General features: G+C 38.7%; 1 protein-coding gene across 2 annotated transcripts in view; it reads left to right on the forward strand.

Moving 5' to 3' along the window:
* The window catches only part of LOC121405880 (protein CIP2A homolog), a 30,227-nt gene extending 22,967 nt beyond the window's left edge, over positions 1–7,260 (forward strand). For both annotated transcript variants that reach the window (XM_041596867.1, XM_041596866.1), the window contains exons 15-21: positions 187–409; positions 1,243–1,305; positions 1,802–1,912; positions 2,550–2,746; positions 3,472–3,585; positions 5,030–5,252; positions 6,345–7,260. In XM_041596867.1, the coding sequence (XP_041452801.1) occupies positions 187–409; positions 1,243–1,305; positions 1,802–1,912; positions 2,550–2,746; positions 3,472–3,585; positions 5,030–5,252; positions 6,345–6,494 (1,081 nt within the window). In that variant the 3' untranslated portion in view covers positions 6,495–7,260. The remainder of the gene's footprint in view (positions 1–186; positions 410–1,242; positions 1,306–1,801; positions 1,913–2,549; positions 2,747–3,471; positions 3,586–5,029; positions 5,253–6,344) is intronic.
* Positions 7,261–10,983: the final 3,723 nt, after the last annotated feature.

Raw genomic sequence — 10,983 nt, forward strand, 5'->3', positions numbered from 1 at the left:
GTAGTAGTAGTAGAAGTAGTAGTAGAAGTAGTAGTAGTAGCAGCAGTAGTAGCAGTTTTATTATTATTAATATCAACATAATCTTCAACATCATCATCCTCTTATTCATTATCCTCATCATCTTCATCATCACCATCATCATTATTATTTACCTTTTGCTTCTCTTATTCCTGTTTTGAATTTCAGTCTTGGTGAATGCATCGCCTCTAACAACTCCTACAATATCCAGACTTCACACCAGGACCATCAGATAGACTCAGCAGCACCCCATAACCTCAACCAGTCACAAACCAACAACTATGAGATGTCCATGATGGCAGCCAACCTAGAGGTCACAAGGTCAAAGGTCACCAAGACAGACAACGCTGGTCTAGACAAGCTTATTGATAGAATGCAGACAGGCTTGGATGTAAGATTTTCTTTGTTATTGTATTGTTTCTTACCTAGGTCACCATAGTCAAATGCAGACAAGTCTGGATGTAATCAACCATTGTTTTGTTTTTAACCTAGCGGTCATGAGGTCAAAGGTCACCATAGTCAAATGCAGACATACCTGGATGTAGTTATCCATTGTTTTGTTTTTAACCTAGAGGTCATGAGTTCAAAGGTCACTATAGCCAAATGCAGACAAGTTTGGAGGTAGTGATCCATTGTTTTGTTTTTAACCTAGAGGTCATGAGGTCAAAGGTCACCATAGTCAAATGCAGTCAAGTCTGGATGTAGTAATCATTTGTTTTGTTTTAGCCAAAGGTCACCATAGCAAAATGCAGACAAATCTGGATGTTGCTATCCATTGTTTTGTTTTTAACCTAGAGGTCATGAGGCCAAAGGTCACCATAGTCAAGTGCAGACAAGTCTGGATGTAATTATCCATTTATTTTTTTTTACCTAGAGGTCATAAGGTCAAACGTCACCAAAAGCCATCACTGCTGGTTTATACTGTCTTATAGTTAGAATGCAAAGATGGCTGGATTTATTGTTTTCTAAGTTTTGTTTCAAACCTAGAGATTAAGGTCAAAGGTCATTGAGACAGACATTGCTGGTTCATGCAAGCTTACTGGATCCAAAACTTCCTTTCATTTTGTTTTGTTTCTAACGAAGAGGTCACAAGGTCAAAGGTTACCAAGGTAGACAATGCTGGTTTAAACAAATCTACAAAGAGGTCTGGATGTACGGCTTCCTCTGTTGTTTATCAAATAGACTGTACGAAGTTTACAATTTTTTCATTTCCTCCCATCACAGCTGAAAGACGTCAAAGCATCAGAGATTATGGATGTATATGAGCACAAACTCTCAGCACTTGCTGTAAGTACATTGTATGCTAATTTACACTGGGCCAGGTATCACAAAACTTAGTGATAAATCTTGGGGATGATTTCTACGATTGATTGCATTGACTTTTGTTTATGATCAGTTGTAAGAAACAGCCCAACAATCAATGCTAAGTTTTTATGTAAAGGGCTCCTGGGCCCCGTCTTAACAAAGAATTACGATTGATCAAATCAACTACAACTATGGAGGCCAGCAACATCAACATCTTAATACATGTTTGTCTAAAATATTTTCTAGTTATGTATATTTGTATATTTATATTTTTCTTAAATTCAGTGTGCTTCTCTTTGTTTACCAATGACATTATGCAAATGAATGTTTTTAAACAGATATATGGCGCAATATAAATGCTGTGGGTCATCGTATGTGTAATATGAATGTTGAAAATTTAGTTGTATCTATTTATGAGACTGCATATACTTGCTATCTGAAGAATTATTGTCTTGGTTTTTTTTTCTTTATCTTCCAGACAAAAGAGAGTCACCTACAAGATCTCCTGGAGGCCAAAGCCTTGGCCCTGGCTCAAGCAGACAGACTGCTAGCCCAGTACAGGTGCAGGAAGGCTCAGGCAGATAACGAGGTAATGGATAGCTTTCTTGTGATGGAGGTTGTGAGGGGTGGGGAAGCGGTAGAAGAAGGGGGCAAGTGAATGTGTATTTGTGTTTCCAGGTGTATGTCTTTGACATAAACATCTTATGGAAATTATTGGAGTGAATCATATGTTTGATTAATGCTTATTATTAACATCATTGTCATCATCGACATCTTATTTACTATATTCAACATCATCTCTGTCATCACCATCATCATTATTATAGTGATTATCATCTCCATCATCATCTCATTAGAATCATCATCATCATCACAATCATCATCATCCTCCTCAACATCATCGTGATCATCATCATTACCATCATCATCATTGTCACTATTGTCGTCATCACCACCATCATCATTCTCAACATCATCATCATCACTGTTGTCATCATTATCATCATCATCACTATCATCATCACCATCATCATCACAATCATCATCATCACTATCATCATCATCACAATCATTGAAAAAAAGTGAAAATCACTGTCTTTTTTTTTTACATAAAATTCTCTCCTTGCATTCGTTTCCATGATATCATCTTAATTCCTACATATGGCACTTGCAGTTTATATGTCGCAATCCCATACCCATCTACCGTATATATGTTTGTCTTCCAGGCCCGCAAGCTTCGTTCCATGATCCAAGAATCGGAGAAGAGGAGTGAGGAATATCGAGATGAGCTCAGCGAGAAGACGGTGGAGAAGGAGAGGATGATGGGTGAGATGAAGACCATGATGGCTCAGATTGAGAGATTGGAGGCGGTTGCTAGGGAACACGAGAGGTTAACAGCCGCCCATGCTGACCTGGGTCAAAGGTGAGGCTTCTTTTGGGGAGTGATTTTCACTGATGTATTTGCTCTGAGCCAATTAGATGCAAGCATTTCAGTAGCTTGTAACAATAGCCAGTGATTTTCACTGACAAATTTGATCTGAGCCAATCAGATGCTAGGATTTCACAAGCTTATAACAATAGCCAGCGATTTTCACTGACAAATTTGATCTGAGCCAATCAGAGGCAAGCATTTCAGTAGCTTATAACAATAAAGCCAATGATTTTCACCTACATATTTGCTTTTAGATGGCGTCTGCTTTATTTGTAGGCAATGCTGTAACTGAATGCCGCCTTTAATAATCAAAACAGAATGAAAATGGTGGATGTCATATGGGCTATCAAAAAAGAGAGACATCCCTCAGAATTGATTTAACACACAAAGATGTTTTTATAAGCTACACCAAACTTGTTGGCTCAGTTGGTAGCGCGTCTGTCTCATAACCGGGAGGTCGGGGGTTCAAACCCGGCCGCGTCAGACCAAAAGATGTTAAAAGATTGGAGTTGCTGCCACACTATTGAAGGGATAGAGCCGCGTCGATCTGGTGCTGCACGATCATTTGGGCAAAGTAAATTTTCATCTATTCATTATTTCATTTCATGTCTATTTCGAACAATAATATATGGATTTTCATTTTTTCAGACATTTCTTGGGGGTTTTTATTTTTGAAATAATGTATTTGACATGATGATTATCTGTTTACTGTACAGGTTAGAGACTTTGAAAGAGAGTCTGGAGTCTGAGAAGAGGGAAAGAGCTAGTCTCTTGGAGCTTCATGAAATGCTAACTAAACACAGCGAGGCATTAAAAAACAAACATGAAACGTAAGTACGATCATGAAAGTTCATCTTTGTTGGTTAAAAATAACAAAATGTTTAACTTTTGTTCACAAAACACAAAGAAAACTCAAAGAGTTACCTTGGAATTTTCCTTAACTGACTGCAACCTTCCTCTGCCATGTGACTTGATTTGACCTTAGTGATCGATGATCGGGTCATTGACATTCAGAAGCTTGTATCGCTCTCAGTCCTCAAATCGCTGAGGATGGCTGCAGTCAGTAGCCGGAAATTTGAGGCAACTCTTTGAGATTTCTCTGTATGTTGTGATCAAATATCTAACATTTTTTGTTACCACAGAGATCTGTTGAACTTACAAAAATGTATCCACTAGACTTCATTGTGGTCTCGTATTATCATATTCTTATCATTTCATTACCAAACTGTACAATCCTGTGCGTGCCGCAATGGTGACTGGCTGTGATATTCCCCAGGGAGTGGAGGATGTGTGTATACATTGTGTACTGCATTGACTGATTCAAACCAATAACCTGGGTAATGATAATGTGTGAGCACGATACGATGTATGTCTTTAGCACATTATGAATAATCAGATTATGGTCATTGTTGTTATAGAATTTAAATGTGTAGTATGTTTCCCAGCAGGATTGAAAAATATGTGTGCTCGGTGAATGGGAAGGTATCTGGCACTCCAGAAATGATTTTCGTCTAAGTTGACCTTGGGTAAATACACTATGCCTATGAGAACATAGTCTGCAGGCACAGACCCTGATTGAAACTTTGATCAAATAGGAGGCCCTCACATAACACTAGCACAATTACAACTTGCTGTTTCAATTTTAGACCCCTTAACCCGAGTGAAGGGTTTGCACAGTAAGCTAATGAGAATACCAACCTTGGGGACTATTAACAAATTTTTATTCTTTTACATGGTTTTAAGGTTGCTTGAAAACCTTGAGATCCAGTACAAGAGTATGCTTAAGCAACTCCACCTGACGTTGGGACAGCTAGGTGAGGACTCTGATAATTACTGGGGAGCGTTTCATCAATATTTTCATCCGACAAGTTGTCAGATCTGACATCTTTCCTTGAGTCTGATTGGCTGAGAGGCACTGTTCCTATGGTAACTGTCGGATAAACTGGTACTTGTCAGATAAAACGTCTGACAAGTCCTTTCATGAAACGCCCCCCTGTTCTTCTGTCACCTTGTCTAAAGTCACAGCTGCATCTTTCCTGCCAGGAATCCTGCGAGCAGCTTTTCTTTACGAGTCATCATAGTCACAATGTAGACAATACAATGGGGACTGTCAGAAATCTGCAATGAAAAGACGCATAATATCATTATAGCAGGATATCTCCCGGTGGAGACAAGTGACTTTTGACAAGTTGCCTAAGACAATTTAACCAAGAATTTGACATAAAATGCCAAAACTAACAACTTTCCGTAAACACCATCTTAATTCTTTCCTAGGACGCTTGGTCAACTCGAAGATCTTGAGAGCCAGCACAAGAATACGGTAAAGCAGCTCCACCTGACGGAGGGTCGGCTTGGTGAGGTCCAGGAAGAGCTGAAAGAGACGGAGAGAACGCTGAGGAAGACGGAGCGGGAGAGAGAAGAACTTGAAGCGGCCATCGATAAACTGAGAGGCGAGCTGGCGAAGGCCGAACAGGCCAAAAAGAAACTGTCGCAGCAGGTGAGTAAGAATTTTAGATTGTCTTTTGATGGTTGAAGCGAGTTTGTAAGTATTATCTGAGCATGAGGGAAGAGGAGTAAGGTAGAGGGAGGAGGTGAGGGTGATCTCTGTGAGTGCGAGGTGAATCCGGCTACTATTGTAGTCTCGGGGACTGGATTTAAAACCTGGGCCCCCGTCTTACAAAGAGTTACAATTGATCTGCTCAATCTCAAGTATATGGAAATCCATCGGTGTCATAATATTTTCTTTATGAAATTTGCTCAATGTCCTTTGAAAAGAAACAGAAGGATATTTAATTGTCAGGAAAATGTTGAATGTATGAATACACATCATTTCACGAAAGTGTTTTGTATAAACACGTATTTTAGACGTTGACGTTGCTGGCTTTCCATACAGAGTAGTTGCGATTGATTGGATCAATCGTAAATCTTTGTAAGGCGGGCCCCTTATGATGACTGACATGTGCAGATAAAGGCCATTTGTACCAAAATCTTTAGCCCTCCGCCATGAAAACTCCAAAAGGATTTCCTGATATAGCAACACTCATTTTATAAAGTGGATGACAAACACCTGCCTTCATTGATCAGGATCACTAAAAGGGTTTCCATGACATTTGCTGCGGCGACAATTGCTCCGCTATACATTCCACACACTAATCAGAAGACTAACTGCAACTCTGGATTTAACACTATACCCTTTCCTCACACTAACCCTAAAATGTAACCCTATTGCAATGCAAACCGTGACCCTTAATCTTTGCAAAATAAAGCTCGGAGCAATCGTCGCAGGAGAAAATGACACATCACCGTTTAAAAGAGTAGCTTGTTGCTAGGTGCACGTAGCTTAAAGGTGCATGCATGAATTGGAGTGCCATTGAGCATCAATTCATTGTTCACTCTTGGTGCATTCAGTAAACCCTTTGGTTGATATTAAATTGAATAAGGAAAAGTAGAAGTAAGGACTAAAAGTATTGTTTAGTCTTGATTTGGGTTTAATTGTATGAAAATATCACACTTTGTTTGGAAAGGACACCTATCTGTAATCAACCATTGGATGCTTTGATTCCTATATTTGCTATCTTTTTTGTTTCAGGTGTCGAAGCTTGAGACCGATTGCCGGCAGCAGAAGAGCACCATCCGGGAGAAGGACGCCCTCATCAGTCAGCAGAAGGAAGAACTGAATAAACAGCAGCAATTGACCCTGATGATACACAGTTTAACGAGTAAACAACAAGAGAAATGATAGATCATCAAACAAAGGCTCTCTTGGGCCATAATTGTTTTGATATTTGCCCATTTCTCCCACCTTAGCTGTACGCCTGACTCACTCATAAGTATAAAGTTCATGGGAGTTCTTGGTAAGTGGAATGCATTTCAGGAAAAGTTTTGATTGTGATTTTCACTCACTAGTTTGCTCTCGGCCAATCAGATGCAAGGATTTCAGTAGCTTGTAGCAATAGTTGGTGAAAATCACTGACTATTTGTTTCATGAAATGGTTCCCTGAAGGGAGGACTGACATCTGGCCTATTCAAATTTTGGTTCATGTTCATTGCTGTGTGCTCATAAAGCGATATGCCTATGCCATTAACATGGTGTGAGTTGAAGGTCATTGATTCCTGGATTAAGTCTTCATACATTGCTTGTTGCTATGTCAGAGATAGCTCTCCATGATAACACTTTTCCTGGGGATGAATTATACAGAGAAGGATGGGGATCAACAGAAGAATGGAGGAGCTGGGAAAAGAGATGGAAACAGAACAAGGGAGAGGAGAGGAGTGAGAGATTAATTTTATACATAGATATTATGCTAATTGTAATATATTTATTTATATGTTATACTATTGACATCATTGAATTGTCCTGCCTATTCTGTACCATATGAATTGTAAAAAGCAAGAAACCAGATTACCTGTAAATATATTTGTCCTTTAGAAATGAAACCTTTGGAACAATTAAGCTTGTGTCGAAGCAGAAAAATCAAAAGAATACGAACAAAGAAAGTTTGAGAAAAATTGGACAAATAATGAGAAAGTTATGAGCATTTGAATATTGCAATCACTAATGCTATGGAGATCTTCCCATGGCAATGCGACAAGGATTTGTGATGTCACATGTGAACAACTTTCCCTTTGATGGACTGTTTCTTTGATTTTGCTGTTTTCACACAAGCTATCTTGTTCCAAAGGTTTCATTCTCGTTTAACGAGTTGTCTACAGAAAATAGGAATAAGAACATGGGAATAACAACCTTCAGCTGTCCGTGAATTAGTAATATACCATTTTCAAATTATTTTTGGCTTGATAATAAGAATAATAAGAGACAGTTATTTTATAGCGCATATCACATTATGATTATAACGTCTCTGCGCCTTCAAGAACTGGATACTAGTACACTTCAAAAACTCCGGTGTTGATTTAACACCAGACCGGAATCTATATATGTCCACACCAGAGAAGTATTGAAACAACACCAGTTTGGAATCAAGCTGGTGCTGTTTTAAAACTAATTGGTGTTGTATAAACACCTATCTGGTGTTAGACCCAAACCATACTGGTGTTGTTTAACACTTCTCTTATGTGGACATATAGATATCTTGCTGATGTTAAATCAACACCAGAGTTTTTGCAGTGTACCCCAGCTTTAGCTTGGTGACCATAATGACTACAGCGCACATGCATTTCAAGAAATTAATTCCTACCAGGTACCCATTTACCTCACCTGGATCGAGTGTGGCGCAATGTGGATCAATCTCTTGCTGAAGGAAGCTATGCCGTGGCTGGGGGGTTTGAACCCACGACCTTCTGTTTCAAAGTCAGAAGAACACCCAAGTTTATCTGACTCCCATGTCTTGTTTTACCACTTAATACCCACTCAAGATTTTGAAAAGGATGGAAGGAGGAAAAAAGGAGACAGAGAAAATAGTAATGAAGAAATGGGGCAAAGGGATATGTAAATATCTGAAAATAAATGCATTGATGAATTTAAATGGTTTTACAATAATGCCCCTTATTAATCTACAAAATGATTTAGATTAGTCTTGGTGCACAAGTTCACACCATTCATGTTGTTTGGTGCTTGACATGGGAGACTTGAGTCAAATGGATTATAACCAGGGTTTGGCACATGTACAAGGTAATTTAAGTTTTAAAACGGAAAGTATTGACAAAAAAATAATTCTTTTCAACTACTTTCTGTCATTTACTATAAATTACATTCAATATTTATACAATAAACTTCCTTAGAGGCCATTCTCATTATGCTTTCTAAAACTAGTTTACTGGAAACCGATTCAGGAAACCAGTTTGGAAGATCGCTTTGCTAGCGTTCCCACTTGATCACACGAAAGTGGTTTTCAAAATCACTTCACGTAAAGCGCTCTTGTTGCTGTGGAAACGCTCTCAGTAGGGTGACACGTTTCGCGCGAAATTCGAAACCGCAGCATAGGTATTCTACACCTGTGGTGTTGAGTAGCGCGCTCAAGATCGCTTCCCGAAGAGCGGTTGTGTCCTCACGCTAAAACCACTTTAACGAGGCAAAGCGATCTTGAAAACTACATCGCGAGGTGGTTTTCCAAACTGGTTTGGAAGATCGCTTCCAAGACCGCTTTGACCGTTCTCACTATGCGTTAAACTAGTTTCCACTAAACTAGTTTCCAGTAAACTAGTTTTAGGAACGTAGTGAGAACAGCCTCTTAATTTGTGATTTCATTCCATGTCCTTTTCATGTCAACTGCTTCAACATCAAAGAGAGTAACAGGCAGAATCTGCTTTATAACCTGTACCCTTTATTTTGTCAGTTTCTCTGTAAATCAGAATTATGTTGAAATAGGTGGGACTATGTACAGAATACAAATTGGTTTCATTCATGACTTTTCTAGAAAGTATCTGATATTGTTGCAATTGTAATTGACATAAGTAATAATTGTAATTGCAAAAAAAGTGTAATTTTAATTGAAAAGTAATTGTAATAGAACATTTCATCAATTACGTAATTGTAATTGACGAAAGTGATTGAGCCCAACCCAGATTATAACTGTGAGAAGTTTTATTAATCATCGATGATGAGGATAAAAGGGATAGTCAAGGTCGGTACTTCAGAGTCTCAAGGCAGGTGGAGAAAAGCTCTTCCTATAGAATTTATATGTGTGTCTCGGGCCGAGGCCAAGGCCATCAAACTGTGGTCTCGAGGACAGCCTTGATTACATGCCTGGAGGATAAACACCAATGCATTCGCAAGGTCCATGATGATGATTCCAAAGCTAGTCTCGTCTTTCAGACCTGATATCGATCCAGTGCCATACCCCACCATTCACACTGCCTTACCAAGACACTCATCACCACTTCAAGGCAAACAAGTTTTTATGCCCCCACAGTCGAAGTCCAGAGGGGGCATTAACCCTAATTCTCCCGGGGGGGGCCATAATGGCCCCCCCCTCAACAATTTTCGCGATATATCTGCTGCGCGAAATTTTTTCACCTCGCAGCTCACTGACTTTTTACATTCAAGTCTCGCGCAAATTTTGAGACCAAAGTTGTGAAGCCCGGGCCCCGGGTACGCAGTTACGACATTACGCAACATTATGCAAGTGCATGTCAGACCCAAAATTGCTCATAAACGTGATTTCATGTACAAATCCAATGCAAATTGCGTATTTAGCCAAAATTCATAAATGTATCATTATTTCTACTTTTACTGATTAAACTTAATCAATTTTGCCTTGTTTATGATCAGAATTATATCTGGAACAATTTCCATTGAAAAAACAATAAAAAACAAAAAGTAAAAAACAAAGAAATACATAAGAAATTCATAAAACAATAAAATACATAAGAAATTTATTTCCAAACCAAAGTTTTTTTGAATTACGATTGTTAAGAATGCTACAAAGAAAATTTTTACCAAAAATTAGCATTCTAGGAGCTTTATTTAGTGAATTAGAGCAAAAAGTATGATTTATGCATAAATTAGCATAATTAATTCATATAAAATAAAATCTCATTATTTTGGAAAATTTTACCATACAGCCTTGTAGATTACATCGCACACTACCAGCGTGCAAATTTTTGCGTCGCTCGCGTGATCGGCGGCCGAGATCTTAAGGGGGGGCCATAATGGCCCCCCCCCCCCCCGGGAATGACAAGAATCAAAATACCCCGGGAGATTTAGGGTTAAGCGTTGCCCCTGTCCTTCCGTCCATCCCCCCCCCCTTGGCTTCCGCGCAACAACTTGAAAAATATATAATGGATTTTTAAAAAATTTGGTGTGTAGGTAGATGACACCAAAATACAGGCTAGGTTCTAATTCGGAGTCCGCAGGTCAAAGGTCACAGCTCATTATATATGCGAGTTGGTTTCCGCATGATAACTTTGGAAATATTCACCAGATATTAAATGTTTGGTGTCTGGGTAGCTATAGTCAGGTCACATCAAATGACCTGACTGTCATATCTCCTGTCAAAGATTATTATGGAAAGATTGAGTCTTTAGGTCAAAGGTCTAAAATTGTTCATTATTACGCATATTGTTTTTTTTTCTGATGGCGTTAAGCGGGGGCATCTGTGTCCTTCGGACATGTCAAATTTCTATTTTGTATTTTGATTCTTAGAATTTAATTTGTGGATTTCATTTGTACATAATACTTTTTCATATTCTTATTGTATTATAAAGGAATAAAGCTTATTTCAATGTCATGATAGTCCGTATTTGATTTGTGTTGTGTTTTAACTTTATTG

The sequence above is a fragment of the Lytechinus variegatus genome, chromosome 19 (genome assembly GCF_018143015.1).
Source record: "Lytechinus variegatus isolate NC3 chromosome 19, Lvar_3.0, whole genome shotgun sequence".
Classification (NCBI taxonomy): Eukaryota; Metazoa; Echinodermata; class Echinoidea; order Temnopleuroida; family Toxopneustidae; genus Lytechinus; species Lytechinus variegatus.